Source organism: Meriones unguiculatus, chromosome 1 (genome assembly GCF_030254825.1).
Source record: "Meriones unguiculatus strain TT.TT164.6M chromosome 1, Bangor_MerUng_6.1, whole genome shotgun sequence".
NCBI lineage: Eukaryota > Metazoa > Chordata > Mammalia > Rodentia > Muridae > Meriones > Meriones unguiculatus.
This window is the reverse complement of record NC_083349.1, coordinates 195127759-195150023: the sequence shown is the minus strand read 5'-3', so window position 1 is coordinate 195150023 and position 22265 is coordinate 195127759. Positions and strand designations below refer to the sequence as shown.

Below are 22265 nucleotides of genomic sequence, written 5' to 3'. Positions count from 1 at the left end.
TGCCCTGACAGTTTGACAGCTTCCCACACCATGTCAATACCATCAATCAGAATTTAGATAGAAAATGCTGTCCCATCTTAAACCAGTGGTTCTCAACTTGTAGGTTCCAACCCCTTTGACAACCCTCTATTTCCAAAAATATTTACATCGTTATTCATAACAGTAGCAAAATTACAGTTCTAAAGTAGAAATGAGATAACTTTATAGCTAGGGGTCACCCCAACATGAGGAACTGTGTTAGAAGGTTGCAGCGTTAGGAAGAACCACTGCTTTAAACAGTCCTGGCAATGCACAGAGATGACAGGTCTGATGTGACTGTCAGGAGAGTAAACCTTCAGTTAGACTATTGACAGAACAGCAGTGTAAAACAGTCAAAGAAAACTGGCCAACAATGGAACAGCATGTAGAATTTTGTACCCTATATTTTTTTTCTCCAGATAAAGGTCTTGCTGCCCTGCAAGGAAGTTTAGCCTATCATTCCCCAGATAAAGGTATAGTCTATAAGGAAGTGAGACAAATACTGGATATCAAGCCTCTGACTGAAATTTTAATATGTGTACTTTATTTTAAATGAGACAGAAGCATTTGAAAGAAATGTAATAGTGACATGCTGTTACGTTGATACTCTATGGGAAAGGGAAGCTTGATATGGTAGAATTGATAATTATTACATAGTTACTAGTTACTAGTGAATGATACCTGTATTTAAAAATCAACAAGTACACAAAAATACATATTCTGAAATTAGTTTCCACATAGCTTGGTGTTTTAGCTTTCAACTTTTCTATTTTTCCTTTGCACAGATATTGTTTAAAAGGAGGCAACAACAACAACAAAATCCTGTCTGACAAACACTTAAGTAGCTAACAGCCAAATTTCTACATCTGGGAAGATAACACCAATCAGTTATAAACAGATACATAAGCATTACTCATGATAGATACTAAAAAACTTAACAGGTATTTCAAGTAATAAAGTGGATTTGCTAGGAATGTAGCTCATACAGCAGAATGAACTCGATACCTTAGTATCTGTGACCTCCACTTTTAAAGATTCAACTAAAATAGAAACTCAAAGGAGGATTATCTGACAATATTTCAAATGAACATTGTTAACCTGCATAACACAGAGAAAGGAAAGGGAATGACCTAAAGAAAGGTTAAGAAGAAGGCAAGTGAAGGCTGATCAAAAAGTAGGCCCTGAACAAGGTTCGAACATGTGAGGCAGACAGGCATGAATGACTGACAGAGCAGAACAATTCCTGGATGAATGAGACACAATGATGTGAAGTGACTGTGACACAGTGCAATATTAATACATACCGAGACTGAACTGCGGGTAATGCTCATAAATCTAACTGCAATTAGTACAGGTTTCTGGATTAGGAAGGACATGAAAAGGAAAGCAGAAGGTTAGAATGCACATGTCATTGCCCCATTAAAAGAGAAGGCTAAATCTTTCAGTGGAATGAATACAGTCGTTTTCTTCAGTACTGAGGAGGGAATGCACAGCTTTTCCATTTGCTTTGAAATAAAGTTTTGCAGTTAAGAAGCTCTTCCTAGGTGGGTACTGAAAAATTAAACCTCTCAATACTAAGCTAAAATTCTTAATATAGAAAAGATTTGTGTTTGTTTGCAGTGTCAGGGATAAACCTTGTCTTAAGGACAAGAACTCTACCAACTGATATAATGCCTTGGGCCCATATTTTACTTTTTCTTTTTTTTTCATATTTTACTTTTAGAAAGGATTTCCATTTTTAAGGCCTTGGGAAGAGATTTAGATAGTATTCTATGGTGAGTGTGCTGGCTAGTTTTATGTCAACTTGAAACAAGCTGTGTTGTTTTCAAAGACAAAACCTCTATTGAGAAAAATGCCTTCATCATATTGGTCTGTGGGCAAGCCCGTGGTGCATTTTTTAGACTGATGGTTATATGGGTGGGCCCAGCTCATTGTGGCCAGTGTCACTCCTGTGCAGGTGATCCTGGGTGGTCTAAGAAAGCAGACTGAGCAAGCTACACGGGGCGAGCCATAACAGCACTTCTCTCACAGTCTCTGCTTCCATTTCTGCCTTCAGGTTTCTCCCCTGACTTCTTAGAATGACAGGACCACAAACTCTAAGCCGAAATAAACCCCTCCCCCACTGAGTTGCTTATGGTCATGGTGTTTTATCATAGTGATGGGAATCCGAAGTCAGTGAGCTTCATATAATGTCTGGAAAAGGCTATGCTTATATTTGCTTTTAGAGATCATCTACTAACCCTACCAACAGACCTCTGTTGAACATCTGTACTGTGCTAGGAAGCTTAAAATAGGAAAGGAAGAAGCAGAGTTATTTCAACAGACTATAATGACATGGTTCAAGAAGCACTGCTGGGTCCCAAGAAAATATGAGAATGAGAACTTGGAAGCTGCTGTTTGAGAGATTTGCTGGGGTTCTGAAGGAAGTGCCTGCTGCTATGATGTTATCCTACAGTTGAAAGGAGGAGTAACAAGTCAGTAAAAGTTAAACCTGAATGCATCAGTTGTTTACCAGAACACAGATACTATTGATTCTTAGTTAACAGTAACTGGAGTTATCTACATAATCACTGGCCACTAGTTGTAACAGAAGACACTAAATATAAAGGTCAGTAAATGAAGAAATTATCACGTGGTAGGCTCATCTCAAAACAAAACAACAAATCCCTAGATAAATATTTGACCATAGAAGACTCATAAATGGAGTTCTGCTTCTGTATGAATCAAGCACTTTAGTTCATATTCAATTCCAAATGATTAAGTTCTCTACTATCAGGAATATTGGAAAGGCCATCAAAAATGATGTGGTTGAGAACAGGAAAAGATAGCAGAAGGATGTGGAGAAACGTTAAGATAAAGTTAAGTTTTCATGGCATGGACAGTTAAGGATTATATGCAAGGAAGATTATAAGCCACCAACTTTTTATTCAAAATATTTTAAAAATTCTGCACATTTATTTACATATACTCTATACACATAGCTATAATAACTTAAAGATCATTACATATTCACAGCACCTGTGTTTCTTTTGAAAAGTTTCTTCTGTGCATGATCTGTATATGTCACAAACACATACTTACAAAAAAAAAAGAACAAGAGGACCCCCCCCCCTTCACAGTGGCTCCATGTTTTGAATCTTACCATTGATCTGCGAATCAGTGAGAGTCTGGTCTTTGCTTTATTTTCAGCAAATTCTAGGCTACTGATATCTTTCAGACGAGCCTTGTATTTATTCATTTGTTCTACAACTATCAGCTCCACACAGCTGAAACAGGAAGAGAAAACTGTTACAAGCCGAAGTAAATCCAATGAAGTGTTATCTCTCTACAGGACTTTTAACTAAGTGTCTTTGACAGTTTAAGGATGAAGGAAGCATCATTTATTTTATGACCTCAGAGAAAAGTAGATTCACAACAGTGGTTGACAACGCTGCATTTTAGAAACCAACTGAAAATAGTTACAAATCATAACACCCAGATCAATTGATTGAAATCAGGTAACTCTGGAGATGTTTATATATATATAAAATACCTTGAAAAAACAGAAATCCATTTAAAAATTCTAAAGCAGTCTTAAGTTGAAGCAAGCTTTAGCATAATAACCAAGAATCTGCTTAAAGGTACAGGAACTTATGAAGTCATTCGCTGTGTTTGATGCTTGGAAAAAGTGGACTACACAACTAAGGTCCAGTAGAGGTGAAGATGGCTGGCCTTACGTGGTAGTCTTACTGATGTCTTGTACACTTTGTAGTGGGTCAGTAGTGTCAGGGCAACGGAGAATGCAAGGTGCAAACACAATAGCCAAAGCATTAGCAGACATCCGATTAGTGTCTTCCTGTAGAGCAATCCTAAGGAATAAAACAAACCCAATACAAATGAAAGGGTTATGGTTAAAAGTAACAGACTAGTGTGAAGAAATGGAAAAAATATGCCACCAACCCCATAGTACTGGACAGATTCCCACTTAAGTTTAAGAAGACATTGTAAACTTCCCCAAAGCTATCCCTTTACCTGGAAAATGGACTTCTACTACTCCCTGAAACAGTCTGGGTCATAGGTCAACATACAGAATATCAAGGGAAGTCTGTGACCTGCTGCTTAAACCCAGTATCATCAACATGTCTGCAGAATGCAGAAGTTGTATTGGATTTTTTTCTTAGTTTAAAAAAAAAAATTATTTTATGTGCTTTTTTTCCCTGCATGTATGTCTGTGGGACAGTGTCAGATCCCCTGGAACTGGAGTTACAGACAGTTGTGAGCTGCCATGTGGTGCTGGAAATTGAACTCAGGTTCTCTGGAAGAGCAGTCAGTGCTATTTAACTCTGAGCCATCTCTCCAGCCCCTAGAAGTTTTAAGGCATTTCCAAACATAACATACATCTGACCAGAAAGAGGGCTGTATTTCCAACCACTTCTAATGTTTGTACACAGGGAAATATATCTACTCCTGAAGCCTCTAGTCAAGCAGTTCCTGAGTATAATCTGAATCCAGCTTCCCCAAAATAAGTTATGTCCCCAGACACAAACTCTTCTACTTCAGGGATTAAAATGGCTAAGTTACTTGGTGCCACCATGAAGTGGAAGCTGCTACATGACAACAACAGTCACTCAACTTAGCAGATTTCTGCTTGAGGGAACCCTAAACCCCTATTTAAAAGCACAAAGATTAGATAGGAAGAAAGGTGTTTCATTGCTGTGGGGAGGGGTTGTCCTTTTTAAGCATTGGTAAGGACCAAACCAAAGGCTCTGTTCATGCTAACTAAGCACTCTTTTTGCTGAACTACATTCCCAGGCAAGACACTGACTTTATATATTCAAGTTCTTTATTTAAATGAGATCCTAAGTCCCTTCCTTCCCCCCAAAAGACCAGGCATAGTGATGTATGTCTTTAATCCTGGCACTTGAGAGGTAGAGGCAGGAAGATATCTGTGAGTTCAAGGCCAGCCTGATCTATACAGTGAGTTCCCAGATAGACAAAGATATACAGTGAGAGCTTGTCTTGAGTAAGTTACCTAACTAGATGAAAGATAAGGCGCTCCAGTGTATTGAGATGAGTTCGGGAAAGCTGATCAATTACAGAGTACACACCACGGATTGTCTCCTTTCTCTCCTGAAGGCCTAAAAAAAAACAAAAAAAGGCAAAAGTAGCAAGTTACACTGAATATCCCTGATATATGCTGTATCTTCCTCCTGGATGAAAGCTCTACAGTAGAGAATGATGGCTCCAGCTTGGGGAGACAGAACCATGGTTCTCAGCTATATAGCTCCCTACATTTGAATTCCCAAAGTTTAGTTGATAAGCCCTTGAGGATAGCAAGAACACCAGTATCCTAGCATTTCAGACATTGTATGACAGACTGGTGTCTCATTAAAATTAACCAACTGTTTGATGTAATTATTAATCCTCAGGTCTAAATGCCTCTGGGCATACTTTTACCAATATACCACATACTACATAAAGCACAGAGCCCAGCTGGTATAAACAGCTAGCCTTAGACACAGTTCTGTTTAGACCTACAACTGACCGACTGTTAACCTACCCTAAAAATCTTCTATTTGATATTTTACTCTTTTTTATAACACCTACATTTTTTAGTTACTGTGAGAAGCAACAAAGTGGCTTACTAAGAAACTTTTAGAAGAGTCTACAAGAAGTCAACATTTGAATAGGAACAGTACACTGGAAGTTTTGTATTGACTGTCAGAGGCTTAATTTAGGACCTATAAAAGCTAAGCTACTGTAGGAGGGCTTAATAATGAATACAATAGATGACGTTACTTAATCAAGAGTAGGCCTTTCCTTTAAACCCAGTAAGTTTGTACTTACCCATAGCTCGAAGAAATTCCTCATAGAGTTCAAAAGTCATGAGTGGATTGGGCAAATCACGGAGCCATTGTTTGAATACACTTGCAATGACATGTATGTTATAGTCATCTAGGTTTACATTTTCAGCATCTATTTAAATAATAGCCAAAAAACATGCAAAAAAGATTTAAACAGTGTACTTCACAAAGTAAACCTACAAAAAGAAGCCTTCATGTTTTTTAATTAAACAAATGTATATTTTCCAGCCTGGTTCCAAGTTTAGAATTGCCACTTCTAACCATGCAGGAACAGATTTTTGTGTCTATGTTTTCTAAATCTTTTCTGAATGCAAATGTAAAAGATCACATTTCCATGAAGAATCAAACTGCTACAGAAGTTTCTATTTGCTTGCTTTTGATTTTTGTACCGTCTTGGTCCATATACCTCATACTCTTCTCACTCTTGAGAACCAATGCTTTAGAAGTCTAAGGGGAAAGCTCTAAAAGTAAGGATGACTTTAAGTCAATCTTAGAGATAAGACAGCAGGGAAATGTGACAGAAACATCTTCATCCTATTTTGCTTATAAATTTCTTAAGGATAGACAGGAGGATATAGAACGAATGATTTACATTTGGGCTGTTGCACAGTTCAAAAGCAAGCCCAACCTGAAAAGTGCCCAGGAACTAGAGTGATCCAAGTTCTGTCAGTCAGAATTTTTTTTCTTTTTTCTTTTTTAATTCTTTATTAATTACACTTTATTCACTTTGTATCCCCTCTGTGGTTCCCTCCCGCCTCCCGTCCCAATCCCTCCCTTCCTCCACCCTCTGCATGCATGCCTCTCCCCAAGTCCACTGTTAGGGGAGGTCTTCTTTTCCTTCCTTCTGATCCTAGTCAATTAGGTCTCATCAGGAGTAGCTGCACTGTCTTCTTCTGTGGACTGGTAGTGCTGCTTCCCCCTCAGGGGGAGGAAATTAAAGAGCAGGCCAATCAGTTCATGTCAGAGACAGTCCCTGTTCCTATTACAATGGAACCCACTTGGATACTGAACTGCCAGGGGCTACATCTGTGCAGGGGTCTTAGGTTATCTCCATGCATGGTCATTGGTTCTTCAACAAATGGTGCTCATCTAACTGGATGCCTACATGTAGAAAAATGCAAATAGATCCATACTTATCACCCTGCACAAAACTAATGTCCAGGTGGATCAAAGACCTCAATATAAAACCAGACACACTAAACCGCTTAGAAGAAAAAGTGGGGAAAAGCCTTGAACTCATTGGCACAAGAGACAACTTCCTGAACAGAACACCAACAGCACAGGGTCTAAGAGCAACAATCAATAAATGGGACCTCATGAAACTGAAAACTTCTGTAAAGCAAAGGACACTGTTGTCAGAACAGAACGACAGCCTACAGATTGGGAAAGGATCTTCACCAACCCTGTATCTGACAAAGGACTAATATCCAGTATATATAAAGAACTCAAGAAGTTAAAGAGCAATAAATCAAGTAATCCAATTAAAAAATGGAGTACAGAGCTAAACAGAGAATTCTCAATAGAGGAATATCGAATGGCAGAGAAACACTTAAAGAAATGTCCAACGTCCTTAGTCATAAGGGAAATGCAAATCAAAACGACCCTGAGATTTCACCTTACACCCATCAGAATGGCTAAGATCAAAAACTCAAGTGACAACACATGCTGGAGAGGTTGCGGAGAAAGGGGAACCCTCCTCCACTGCTGGTGGGAATGTAAACTTGTACAACCACTTTGGAAATCAATCTGGCACTTTCTCAGACAACTAGGAATAGCGCTTCCTCAAGATCCAGCTATAGCACTCCTAGGCATATACCCAAAAGAGGCTCAAGTACACAATAAGGACATTTGCTCAACCATGTTTGTAGCAGCCTTATTTGTCAGTCAGAATTTAATGCCTAGGTTTACCAGGCATTTCCTATTATTCTTATACTAATTCATTTCTCACTGATTAGTTCCTGAGAAAAACCACAGTGATTCTTAGTCACATAAAGACAACCTTTGTATCTAAATTTGGTTTAAAAAGAACTATTTTCTTCTAACAATGATAAACCAAAGGCGAGCCCTGTAGATACTCTGGGACTAAGCTTTACACTAAGTGTTCAACTCACTATTAGTTTAAACAATTAAGTCCTCAATGTAGACAGGCAGGCAGTAAAAGCTACTGCAAAGAATAACACCTGTAGTCAGAACAGTAAAAATGAACAGGCAGCACTTTAAATTATGGTTGGTGATAAGCAGTTAGATAAGCTGTTCTATCAGCCTGGTTCCTTATCTGTAACTGCAGATAAATGATGTCCCTGAGTTCACAAGACGGTTTCTAAAAAATCTTTAATTCTAGTAAATTCCTTGAACATACATTTTCCTCTTCATAAATTACAAATATCAGGATCTAATTAGGCTGTTAAATAAATTGAGATCATTTTTTAAGTACTTAACAATACCTTGTATAATTGATACTGTCAATACATGTTTGATGAGTTAACTAAATACAATCAAAGGCTCAAAAATAGCAAAGAAGTACCACAAAGAAGGTCTGGCCCCATGTTTAGAGAAACAATATATAATAAAACTGAAATAAAATTTAAAAGTATTACGTCTTGATTTGGGGGCACACTATCTTACCTGTATCTAGACCTTGTCGAAGCTCCTTGATTTTATTAGTTGAACCAGACTTTCGATAAATACCTTCGGTATAAAGTCCATGCATTTCAATGTAGTTTATGAGCTTTTCCACCACTAAAGGAACAGCTCGGTCTTCACTAGTCAAACGGGACAGTTCAACCCCAAATTGCCGCGATGACAGCTCTGGATCATACTAAATGAAAGATAAATTTTGTTTCTAAATGTGTTCAAACACTACAGAACATGCTTAGCCAATTCTTAAGAGGAATTACTTTTTATTTCTCAATTTTATGCAGATAACCCTAGGAATTGGGAGGAAAGAGAACTGTGGTTTAAAAAGTATAAATTGATGACATAATAGTTTCAGAAATTAACTGTGATTTACTTCACTGCTTCTTTAGGTAAGAAACTGCTTCTGTTTGGAGTACTATACCGTTGTTTTCCTTTATTATCCTATTTTATGTGCTTTAGGATTTCTGTTTATTAAGTTGTAGCCCTGGCTGTCCTAGAACTTGCTGGATAAAGCAGGCTGGCCTCTAATGCTCAGTCTGCCTGTCTCAGCCTCCTAACTGTTGTGTTAAAGACGTACGCTACCGTGCTAGGCTTAAATATTTCACACTCTTATGTGATGTGCTGTTCAGTATCTCCTAAAATGTTATATCTGCTTTGTTTTTCCTCATTTCTTCCTGGATTTTAATAATGTGTGTGTGTGTGTGTGTGTGTGTGTGTGTGTGTGTGTGTATTTAATAAACTGAGCATGGTGGTATACACTTGTAGTCCCAGTTCTTAGGAGGTGAAGACAGAAAGACCTGGAGTCATGAAATTTGAAGACCACTGTATTATAAAAGCTACCAAAAAAGCCCCAACCTCTTTCCATTTGGCAAAAAAGATCTGTAAATCCACTGTCTACCACTGAGGAGCAGTAGTGCCTTACCTTCTTAGAGCACTTGGCTGTGGTTTTCAGACAGCACTTCTTATGGCAAGCATACTTACACACTGGAAAACAGGTTAAGGATACAGCAATTTTAGTCTGCAAATCAATGGCAACTTAGCAAGCTCACAGTTTGTTTCTTGGGAGCTGAATTTACTCTAAGGTCATAGATACATTTCAGACAGTGTGAATGAACAAGCTTTCTATGCTTTCTAGGTGCCTGTTCTGCTACTGCACTCATGTCCCCACCTCACAGTCCCAGCAGGTTATATCTTTATATTTTGATTCACAAGTTAGTGTATATGTTCTGCCAGGTTGTAAAACTTCTTACAATTCCAGAAATCCCAATTAAGAATGGTAACTATGGGCATTAGGATTGAGAACCACTGCTTAGCCTAAAGCCATAGTATCTGAATCAGGTACATTTCAGATTAATCGGGTACATTTCAGATTACTTCCCATTATCAATCTCCTAATTTTAAGACCACTGATAAGAAAATGAAGCTCTTCTTTCATTTACATTTGAATCTGAAATCCCCACTGAATCACTATTTAAATGTTTATTCCTCCTCTAGTGGCACCATTTGGGGGAGGTTGTAGAATCCTTACAAGGTGGAAACTCACTGGTAGGTCACTATGGGCATCTGAAGGCTACACTCTGCCCCTCCTGTGGGTCACAATCACTGCCTCTTGTTCTGCCTCTACTACACAGCCCATTTAGCATGAAGGACTAAAGCCCCTGAAAACAGGAGCCAAAACAAATGATTTTCTTTTTCCTTAAATTGTTTCTATCAGGCATTGTGGTCACACCAACACAAAATTAACATAGAAAACTGGTATCAGAAGTGGGGTTGTGGGCTGGAGAGATGGCTCAGCAGTTAAGAGCACTGTCTGCTCTTCTAGAGGTCCTGAGTTCAATTCCCAGCACCCACATGGTGGCTCACAATCATCTGTAATGTGATCTAATGCTCTCTTCTGGCGTGCAGGGATACATGCAGATAGAGCATTCATGTACATTAAGTAACTAAATAAATGAATAAATAAATCTTAAAAAAAAAAAGAAGTGGGGTTGTAAAAACTCAAGTGACAACACATGCTGGAGAGATTGTAGAGAAAGGGGAACCCTCCTCCACTGCAAGTGGGAATGTAAACTTGTACAACCACTCTGGAAATCAATCTGGCACTTCCTCAGACAACTAGGAATAGCGCTTCCTCAAGACGAAGCTATATAAATCCTAGGCATATATCCAAAAGATGCTCAAGTATACAAAAAGAACATTTGTTCAGCCATGTTTGTAGCACCTTTATTAGTAATACCCAGAACCTGGAAACAACCCAGATGTCTCTCAATGGAGGAATGGATACAGAAACTGCGGTACATTTACACAATGGAATACTACTCGGCAATTAAAAAACAAAGAAATCATGAAATTTGCAGGCAAATGATGGGATCTAGGAAAGATCATCCTGAGTGAGGTATCCCAGAAGCAGAAAGACACACTAGATATATACTCACTCCTAAGTGGATACTAGACCTATAAGACAGGATAAAATCTGTACACCTAAAGAAGCTAAACAAGAAGGAGGACCCTGGGTAGGACGATCAATCCTCATTCAGAAAGGCAAATAGGATGGTCATTGGAAGTAGGAGAAAACAAGAAACAGGACAGGAGCCTACCATAGAGGGCGTAGCAGTGTATCAAAGCAAATGCTGAGACTTATAACCAAACCTCAGGCAGAGTGCAGAGAATCGTAAGAAAGAAGGGGGAGTTAGTTAGACCTGGAGAGGACAGGAGCTCTACAAGAACCAAATATATCTGGACACAGGGGTCTTTTCTGAGACTGATTCTCCAACCAAGGACCATACATTGATATAACCTAGAACCCCGGGCTCAGACATGGCCCATGGCAGCTCATCATTCAAAGTGGGTTTCCCTAGTAAAGGGAACAGGGACTGTCTTTGACATGAACTCAGAGGTGGGCTCTTTGACCTTCCCATCCCCTGAGGAAGGAGGAGCCTTGCTAGGCCACAGAGGAGGACATTGCAGCCAATCCTGATGAAACCTGATAGGCTAGGGTCAGCTAGAAGGGGAGGAGATGAGGGAGAAAGAGTGGGGTTGGGAAGGAAGGGGCTACAGGTGGGGTACAAAGTAAATAAACTGTAATTAATATAAAAAATTAAAAAAAAAAAAAAAGAAGTGAGGTTGTTGTCTTGAGTAAACTTGACAAGCCTTTCAAAGTGCCTGGCAAGAGGAGTGTGGAAAAGTATGGAACTTCAGTAGAGAAAAGCCCTAGTCCTAGAATGTTGCAAGCAGATCTTGATGGGATATTCTGGAAAGAGGATAGAAAACCAGACTGCTAATAAGAATGGGGACACTGGAGACCAGGCTCATATGTTCCTTGTGTAAACAATGGCCCCATGGTAAATTGGGACTAAAGGCCATTTGTATTTTCTGTCAAAAAATTTATCTATTTTGATCCAGGTTCTGAAATCTTCAGTGAGGCAGAATTAAGGGACTAACTTGGTGGAGGAAATTTCAAGAGAACACAGCATTCAAGCTGTAGTGTGGTTACTGCTCACTACATTTAGCCAAGTTTATGTTGATTACCTTACTGTTTTGTAAGGTAAAGGGCACACAGGTATGGATAAAAAGACCTTGGTTGCTATAGAGCTTAGCACAATTAAAAAGAAGATGGTAAATTTGCACTGAAACCAAAGGAAGGGTTCCTTGAAGGCATTTCAGGCAGTCATGACAGCCTGTCAGAGCAAGTTTCAGGGTGGCATAAAACCATTTCGTTTGAAAGACTGCATTAAAAAGAGGGCTATACTCACAAAGGGCTAAACTGTTTTCCAAAGTTCAGCTGCTCAAGCACTAAAAAGTGATGCAGTTATAGTCCAAGAGGGCTTGACTATTATTCTAAGTGGTTACAGAACCTGACATGCACGTGGTAGTAGCTGTGCAGAGAATGAAGAGAAGACAATGAAGACTTTTCCCTCAAAGATGTCTAATACTTACATTTGCAAACAGAGGCTCTGTCCATTATCCATATCAAGGAAGAACAGTATTCACAGTACGTAGGAATGCTATACTGGGTGGCCTTAAAGATGTGGCCATTGTGCTCTTCCACCTGAATGAAGAGATTTCACTATTTATACCACAGCCAATGAAGTAAATGCTTCCCTAACATGGTTAGCAAATGAGAAATCCTCCAACCTCTTGTTAAGACTTCACTGGATATTTATTCCAGGTAGAGAAATATGATCCCCCAAGAAATAATGGAAATAAAATATAGTTGGTCCTTTAGCTAACAATGTAGATATAATCAATATCAGAAACAACACAACTCAACAAACACATGATGGCTATCTTATATGACTCTGAGTTGCATGTTAAATTGAAAGCAGAAGTTCTAAAATGCTTATTTTTCACTTCCAGGAATGGTTTACATTATTGAAAATCAAACATGACCCCAAAAGGCTTCTGTTTTCATGAACTATACTTATTGCTATTTAGAAATTAAAGCAAATTAAGTATTGACATAAATAATAATTTTTATGTTTTCTTTCCTTTTTCCTAATTAACTTTCTGGGTTACTATAAAAAAGAAAATGGTTTCATTGTGACATTATCAATACACATGTCTTTCTTGTTTATTTGTCTGAGACAGGGCCTCGGTATGTAGAGCAGGCAGTTCCATTCATCTTACTGCAAATGTCACAATTTCATTCTTTATAATGGTATACAATTTCATTGTATATATGCAGCATTTGTTAACCACTAATCTGTTGATGAACATCTAACTGGCTTCGTGTCATGAACATTGTGAATAGTGTGTTGCAATACTCATGGCTGGACAAGTATCTCTGTGGTGTGCCAGATTAGACTCTTTGGAGAATATACCCAAAAGAGGCACAGCTAAATTATATGGTGTGGTGGGCTGAATAGGTGTGGCCCCAACAGACTCCTGGTTTGAATGCTTGGCCCACAGGGAGTGGCACTATTAGGAAGTGTGGCCTTGTTGGGAGTAGGTGTGGCCTTGTTGGAGGAAGCGTGTCACTGTGGGGGCAGGCTCTGAGGTCTCCCATGCTCCAGCTACGCCCGCCCAGTGTGGCTCACAGTCTCCTTCCCCAGCACCATGTCTGCCTGCACACTGGTGTTTCCTGCCATGACAATGGACTAAACCTCTGAAAATGTAAGCCAGCACCAATTAAATGAGTCTCTTCACAGCAATAAAACCCAAACGAAGTCATGGGAGTTACCATACTGATTTCCATTGCAGCTGTAGCAGTTCATATTTTCCTGAGTAGCCTAGAAGGGCTCCTCCTCTTTGCATATATGCTCACTGTCATTCTGACAGGGGTAAAGCGTAGTTCAAAATACAGTTTTTAATCTGTATTTCCCTAATGGCTGAGGGTGTTGAGCATTTTCCATGTGTTAGCCTTTTTCTTCTTTCCTCCTCTATTTTTGAGAAAACTTTCAATTCAATTGACAATTTGAAAATGTCTTGTTTGGTTTTTAATTTTTTAAGTAATTTACAGTGTCTATTAGATGTATAACTGGCATCCACCCCACCCAATGTCTCTTCACTTATGATGTTTTCTTTTGTTATGAAGTAGCTTTTTAATTTTGTGAAACTCCATTTTTAAGTTTTTGGGATTATTTCCTATACTATGAGTCCCTGTCAGAATGTCCTGCCTACACTTGTAATCATTTGCCTATCATTTCTTCTAGTAGCTTCATACTTTCAGATTTTATACTAAGGTCTTTGATTCACCCTGAATTGATTTCTGTACATGGTGACAGATACTGATGTTAATATTCAGTTTTCTCAGTACAATTTGTTAACAGGCTATATTTTTCCATTTTATGTTTTTTGATGCCTTTGTCAAATACTAAATCTCTATAAGTTTATTTGTGGGTCCTTTACCTCTATTCCATTGGCCTAGCGTACCTATTTTTGTATTAGTACCATGCTGTTACTATGGCTCTGTATCATAGTTTGAGTACAAGTATTGTGATGCCTTCAACATTGTTCTTTCTTTTTAGGGCTGCTCTGGCTTTCAGGGTATTCTGTGTTTCTATTCAACTTCCAGTATTTTCTTTTTTTTTAAATCATCCTTTTAAAAAGAAAACTGCATTGAATCTGTAGATAGTTTTTGGTAATACAGTCTTATTTTCATAATAATGATGACTCTGTCAATCCAGGAACATGGGAGATCTTTTTCTTGTTCTACTATCTTCTTCCTTGATACGTTTTTTTTTTTTTTTTTTTTCTTTTTTTAAAGCTGTTGTGAGTGGGATTATCTTTCCTCAGCAAATTCATTACTGGTAATAAAAAGCTATTTTATGTTAATTTTTATCTTGTTGTATTGAATAAAATGAAATAGGTTTTTGGTACAGTTTTTAGGATTTTGTGAGTATAGGATCATTTGTAAATCAGGATAATCTGACTTCTTTTTTAAAATTTGTATTTCTTTTATTTTTGTTCCCTTGTCATACTACTCTAGCTAAGATTTTGAATACTACACACAGTAAGAGTAAAGAACAGGCATGATGCTTTTGTTCCTGATTTTAAAGGAAATACTTTCAGGTTTTTTATACTTAATATAATGTCGGTACTTGGTTTATCAAATATTCCACTTATTATGCTGAGGTATCTTCTATTTCCAGTTTCTTCATGGCTTTTATCATGAAGGACTCTGGCAAAGACCTTTTCTATATCTACTGATATATAATCTGGGTCCTCAAACATATTTATGAGCTTTATTACATTTATTGACTTGCATATGTCAAACCATCCTTGTATCCCTGGAGTGAAAGAATTAAGTTCTTAAATTCTGCTTGTTAAGTGTTTTATTGAGAATTTTTTCTTTCTGATGTCAGATTGACATTGTGTGAAGTAATAATTTAATACACCATTGAAAACCAAAATTTATGAGTACATTCTGAGCAGCACTGTAACACAGACAATGCCATCTGGGTAAATTAATACTGAATTCTCTTACCTGAACTATTTTTATTGTGACATACCAATACTATAGTTCTTTTAATTTTAGATCCTTTGTGTTTTTCTAGTTCTTTTTTTCTTTTTCTTTTTTAAAAATTCACTTTACATCCTTGTGGAAGCCCCATCCTTCCTCCCCTCCCAGTTCTATCTTTTCCCCTTCCCTTTCCCTTAGAAAAGGGGAGCTTCCTTTTCCATCCACCCCAGTTCATCAAGTTGCATCAGGACTGAGTGCAACTTGATATGTAAGGCCTCTTCCCTTGTGGCCTGGTACTGAGAATTTTTGTGTCTGTGTTAACTAAGAACACTAACTGATCTACAGTTTCCCTTATGTTGTGTCCGTATCTGGTTATAGTGTCAGGGTGATGCTGATTTCAAGGGTTTAATGAAATCGAGCAGTGTTTCTATCTGCTCCTCAATTTTACTTTATTGTAAGACTATTTCTTAAATTAGCTACAAAGCAGTAGCTTAACACACACAAACACAGTTTTCATGACTGCCATTCTCACTGGGGTAATATGGAAGATCTGAGTAGTTACAATTTATATTTTCCTGATGGCCAATGATGTTGATGCATTTAAAAATATTTACTGCTCATTTGTATTTCTTCTTCTGAAAACTCTATGTTCATTTCCTCAGCCCATTTTTTACTGAGTTGTGATCCTATCTGTCAATTATTGATCTTTTTCTCTATACAAAGTCCTTACACATTGCCCACACCTTTAAGTGTTGTCTCAAATTTTTTCTCCAGCAGTTTCAGGCCTAATGCTAAGGTCTTTGATTCATCTGGAACTGATTTTTATGCAGACTGAGAGAGAAGAATACAGTTTCAATCTTTTACATGTACGGTGCTAGCTTTCCCAGCATCATTCCTAATATATTAAGGTCATAATCTAACAAGGCAAACTAACTTACTAATGAGTAAATTCTAAATAAATATCCCATCAATGAAGTACAAATTACTAAGATGTTTAACATCATTAGCCATAAGGGAAATGCAAATTAAAATGACAATACCACTACATATCAAATAATGGCTGCAGCACAAAGATACCCAGTAACATCAGGTGGCAAAAGTGCTGATATTGCAACTCTCTCAGCACTGCAGGCAGCGTTTTTCACTTGGAAAACAGATTAGCAGATTCTGAATTTTTTAACTAAAGTTATCATATGACCCAAAATTATACCTTCAAGGTTATATATGAGAGAAATCATAGCATACATCCATAAACAAACCCAAATGTCTATTAACTAATAAATAAAATATGAAGGAAAAGGTTGGGGCTATGAACTCCATGGTAGACTAACTGCCTAGCATGCACAACATCCTCAGCATAATCCCCACAAAGTGATGTCTGCAGCGTAACTCTACTGTACTCAGTGCAGCTCACTGCTACAACAACATGAATGAACCTCAAGAATACCAGGCTAAGAAGCCATATGGGAAAACCAGGGATTATACAGTTCCATTTTCGTGAAACGTTCACAAAGCGCTAACCTACAGAAATAGTAAACAAACTGGAAAAAAGTTATTTACACCATTTTGAGAAAATATTCCATTTTTTTTTTTTTTTAAATTTTAGTAAACCACTGTTGAAAGTAAGTGTTCATGAGATCCAGGGCCACTACCAGTCCTACTTTGTTAAAGGATCTGGTACCTATTACTACATCATCTATCCACGGGAACAGAAGACATGTTTTAAGCTACTGAGCTGGAGAGTATTATTTTTTTATAAAATACCAAGAGTGTAACTTACCAAATCAGTTTCCTTTTTCCTCCTTTTCTTTCTTTCTGTTTTAGGTACCTGGCAGAGGTGAGGAGAAAGATAAACTGAGATTACAAAGACTAATATACTCTCTTCTTTGCAAAAGTTTGAATGGCTTCAAGAGATAATAAAAGCTCTTTATTCTTCAAGAGGAATTGTGCAGAGCTTAAGTAAATTTGACAAAATATTTAAGTTTGATAAAATGAAGTGCTAACAGAACCAGAAGAACGAAGGAACTTTTAAATGTCAGTTCATTCTAATGGAACATCATTCTTAGCCATTTGAATCACTGGTCAAGTGGTCAACGACAAAGGTTTGCTATGTGAGACAGATAACATAAAGGGCATGCAGAGCATGGGAAGGCTGACAGGATGACATCTCCTGATGACCACAGGACACAACAGCGTAAACCTGCCCTTTAAAGGAATAGCAACCAAGACCTAAGAAGCTTCTGCAGAACACACAAGCCTGATTTCACAACACAAGAATTTCTACAACTTGTTTACTTTAAAATGATTTAAAATGGTTTAAAATTTTAATTCATAAGCTAGAGTAAGTAAAAATAAAACAAAGCACAATCAATATATAAATACTGTTACATCTGTTGTAATGAAAATACACTGATCATCATGTTTAGACAGCTATCTCTTTCTTTAAAACACACACAAATATTTTTGTTAATTTTTTTTTTAGTTAGATTTTCTCTATATAAAAACAGGCTGTCTTTGACCACTATATCCTCCTATTTTAAGTCTCTAGACTGACAGTGCCACTACAACCAACTGAAAAATATATGGTGTTTTCCAGGCTGGCCTTAAGCTCACTGTGTAGCCAAGGATGACCCTGAACTGCTCTGCTTCCAGAGAGCTGGGATTAGAAATGTGGACCTCCACACCTTGTTTTATATGGTGCTGGAGCTCAGATCTGGGCTTTGTGGTTACTTGGCAGGTACTCTAGCAAGTGATCTACTTTCCTAACTCCTACCCGACTATCTCTTTTGTAATACACATTATAAAATATTAGCTCTAAACCACGATTTAATTAAAATATCAAGCAGTCAGATTCCAAGTCTTTTTTTTTCCTCTATAATTTTATTAATTTTTTCTTCCCTTGGACTTTAAATATTTTTTTATTTTTAAATAATTTTATACATTCGCTTGTATCCCAGCTGTAGCCCTCTTCCTCTTTCCCTCCCAATCCTCTCCTCCCTCCCTCATCTCCTCCCTGTCCCCTTCAGAGTCCACTGAGAGGGCCGTGTCCTCCTCTCCTTCCGTCTGGCCCTAGCTTATCAGGTTTCTTCAGGATGGTTGCAATGTCCTTATCTGTGGCCTAGGACAGCTGCTCCTCCCTCAGCGGGGAGGGGAAGCTCATGAGTTCAAGACAGAAACAATTCCTGTCCCCCTTACTAGGGATTCCAACTCTTAACAGGACTGAAAAGTGAAAGTTAATATTTCTGATGTTTAGATTTCCCACAAAACACATTTTTTCCGAAAAACTGATTCAAGAGAGATCTAACTTGTAGGTTCTTAGGTGAAAGTTAAGTGATACATAATTCATTTCACCTTTAACCATTATTTTTCAGAAGTCAATTCATATATTAATTTCCATTAAAGCTGAAAATATAATATTGTGGACACACTATTATGTTTTAATTGTGAAGGATATGTTCAGTGAAGCAAGTTCAGAAAAAAATATATGGCAAAATTATTAGAACAGAGTTTGGAGGATCTAAAGCAATCGTAAATTGGCATGTTCTCTGTCGTATTTTGCTGAAATGCAGCTTTACAGTCAGTTATAATCTAAGCTAGTGTTGAACTATGACCCTCCTGCTTCATCCTCTTCAGTATTTGACTACTGGCATGTGCTGCCATGAACAGCAAAATCATAATTGCATTGTATAGATGTAGGAAAATCATAATAAAACCTATCATTTTATAGAAATAATATACACTGGTACTAATTTTTAAAAAAATGTTTCCTAAACAGATTCCTTTAAAAAAAATTCATAATTTACTACTTCTGGAAATCAAAGTAATTCATTTACCTTTGAGGCTGTGCTATCCAAAGTCTTGAATTCATTCATGTATTCATCTAAAAACACCTTGAAAGTGTTAACCCAAACTCTCACTGGAGATTCATTCCAATCACGTTGCTCAAGCCTCATAGTCTTTTCCAGAATCTGTTCAAACAATGCGTACAGGTCTTTATAGCGTATGCTTTTCCCATCATCCATCTAATGAGAAGGAAAAAAAAAAAGTTAACTTTTATGGAGACAGTCTTTAAATATTGATTCAGCTTATACTGGTAAAATATAGGTTAGGCTCTTCATATAGTTTATAATGAGCCAGCTCAAGTAGTTATCTAGCATTCACCAAGTCCCACGATAGCATAAAATATAGGCAGGATAAATCTACTAAGTAGTAGTAAAAAACATAATAGTTGAAGTCATATAATAATTAAACAAGTCCTAAGAATTGCTCCCTTGAGGCTGGCTTTACAGATTATTAAAATTACAAAGCCAAGCTGAATTGTGAATATGTCCTAACACGGCCTTAGCTTACCGCCAATGCAGATGAATAAGAGCTGAAGATATTCTGCCGAAATTCTTTCAAGGCTTTTTTAAATACAACATCCACTAATGTATCCTTCTTGCTGTCTTCATTATCTAGGTCATTCATCTAAGGACCAGCCATAGAAAAAGTTGTTATACACAATTAATTCATCAAAAAGATACAAATGCAATGGTTGAAATGTCTCTCAAGCAGTGATATTCTAAACGTACAAGCCACTGGATGTCACAGGACCTAGGAAGAGGACAACACACTGCATCATGTCTAAGTTCCCTTCCGACACTTTGATTTTACAGTTCTGTCAACAGAACAGCTACAAATCTACAAGCCTCACCTTCATATACGACAAATGTGAAATCACAGCAGAGACTAAAACTTTAAATCCTGTCTGATTGTGCATGCCCTATTATCTGACCTTTTGATAACAAATCCACTGCCTGTGTGACTGAAGTTTTAACCTGTCTTATAACAGTATACCCTGTGTATACAAGTATTCTTTAGCCAAATCTTCTCAGAGGCTAACTCGGCAAGCAAAGCGTACCTTTTTCAGAAGAAATTCATCCATACTTTTTAAATCATTGGCACTTGCTATGATTTGAACAGAGTCATTTTGCCAATGTGTAGAGTCTGAGGCCACACTGCTGATTTTCACACCCCTCTTGCGCTTTGCCTTTGGAGAAGGCTCCTTATTCTCTTTGAATTCTTTTCGGCAACTCCCAGGCAGTTCTGGGCTCAAAGGAGGTGTTGGGTGGTACTGAGTTAATTCTACAATTCAAAACAAGGGTAAGTAAAAACAAAGGCTTAGTAAAAATATTGAAAATCTCTATCCTTACTGTAAAAACCTTAGTCCCAAAGATGGGGAAGAGTAAGCTACAAACTAGCATATTAAATACTGTCCATCCAGCTGTAACTGTGCTGTGCTTGTCTGAAGGAATATCCAGTTATTATATCTAAGTCTAACTAACCAAAAGGAGAATTTGATAATTACAGTTTTTACTGTAGTCTACAACCATGACCACAACAGCGACACTTCCTGCTGATAGTTAATACCTTGTTAGGAAGTCAAATAGGTCGCCTGGCTTGCTTCTGCTCTAGTATCTTATTGAGGGTTTTCTTCTACACACCCCCTATAGCTGTCTAAACTCTCACAGGATCTGTGGAGCAAACTGGCAGTATATATTACAGAGAAAAGTACCACATTTTCCTATTTTTTTCACACTAGGGAATAAAATTCTATGCTGACCATTACAATTTGGAACCACAACTAAATTAGACTTGCAAAGCCCTATCCAAAACCGAAGGAAAATGTTGGCCTCTTCTCATTCCACATGTGCTCGCTTCCTCAACATGTATGTTCCTTAACTTCTCAACAATGGCTTATCCTAATTCCATCTAAATGCTTACCCTGATAATAAACCAAACAAAAAGCAATTCCTTCTATAATAAATGCCGCTTCAGGCAGGAATTGGGACAAACTCAATCTCAATTGGGACATGACACCAAAATAAAGCCATATAAAAACTGATATAAACTGACTTCATTTTAACTAACTAAATAATTATTTTGCAAAGTTAGTATCCTTTTTAGAATGAAGTAATCATATCGTGTAAATTATCTCAGTTTAGCATTAAAAACAAAGGCTACCTTATTAATTTTTTCCAAACAAAAATAAAGTCCATAATCCTAATTTTTTCATAAATGTCCCTTATATAATGACATCTGCTTATAATGTATATTTTCAACTAATGAGCCTTACCACTCTTTTTTGGAAATTATATTAGAATATAATTACTGAAAATGATAATATTTAGAATGAAGATTGTCAATTAGATAATGTATTAAGAAAATGAACACTTGAGTAATGCAATGGGGAAAATTAGAAGTTTTTCTAATCTAAATATAATTTAAAAGTTAGATTCGGGTTAGATAACCACTGAATTTACTATTATTTTCATCTATATCAGACGGTAAGTTGACAGGAACAGGGCTACAAGATACGAAATGAGAGATTAATTCCATCTCTACCATTCTTTCAAGTGCTAATTGCTCCTCCTGGGTACTTTCAAATGTGTTACATCTATATCCTAAAAGTCAAAAGAATAGCTACATTATGAAATTGTAAGCATTAGTGTATAGTAGATGTGACAGTTGATATGTCAACTTGACAGGATCTAAAATCACTTTGGAGACAATTTCTGGGATTATTGAGATTAGGCTGAGCAGGAAGACCACCATTAAATGTAGGTAGTACCATTCTATGGGTTAGGGTCACAGACTGCATTAATAGGGAACTGAACACCAGCATTCTTCTCTTTGCTTCCTGAATGCAGACTCATATTCATGCTGTCATGCCTCAGTTCACCTCAAATTATAAATCAAAATAAATTCTTCCTTTTTAAAAAAGGAGAGCAAGAAAGTTGGCCCAGCCCCTCACAGGCGGCAGCACTTGGGAGAGTGGCCCCCACATCTTAATTGGGCTGCACTGTGGAGCTGACTCTGGAGGTGTG

The 22265-nt window shown here is 37.5% G+C and overlaps 1 protein-coding gene across 6 annotated transcripts in view; it reads right to left on the bottom strand.

Annotated features, from left to right (window-relative positions):
• The window catches only part of Myo9a (myosin IXA), a 223638-nt gene that overhangs the window by 17467 nt on the left and 183906 nt on the right, over positions 1-22265 (bottom strand). For 4 of the 6 annotated variants that reach the window (XM_060375378.1, XM_060375373.1, XM_060375386.1 and 1 more), the window contains 12 exons: positions 20300-20523; positions 19750-19866; positions 19233-19421; positions 17180-17227; positions 12435-12546; positions 9421-9482; positions 8487-8679; positions 5845-5973; positions 5030-5135; positions 3735-3866; positions 3161-3284; positions 1323-1376 (listed from right to left, as the gene is read on the bottom strand). In XM_060375378.1, coding sequence (XP_060231361.1) covers positions 1323-1376; positions 3161-3284; positions 3735-3866; positions 5030-5135; positions 5845-5973; positions 8487-8679; positions 9421-9482; positions 12435-12546; positions 17180-17227; positions 19233-19421; positions 19750-19866; positions 20300-20523 — 1490 coding nt within the window. The remainder of the gene's footprint in view (positions 1-1322; positions 1377-3160; positions 3285-3734; positions 3867-5029; positions 5136-5844; positions 5974-8486; positions 8680-9420; positions 9483-12434; positions 12547-17179; positions 17228-19232; positions 19422-19749; positions 19867-20299; positions 20524-22265) is intronic. The other 2 variants (XM_060375381.1, XM_060375398.1) reach the window with 1 other exon arrangement.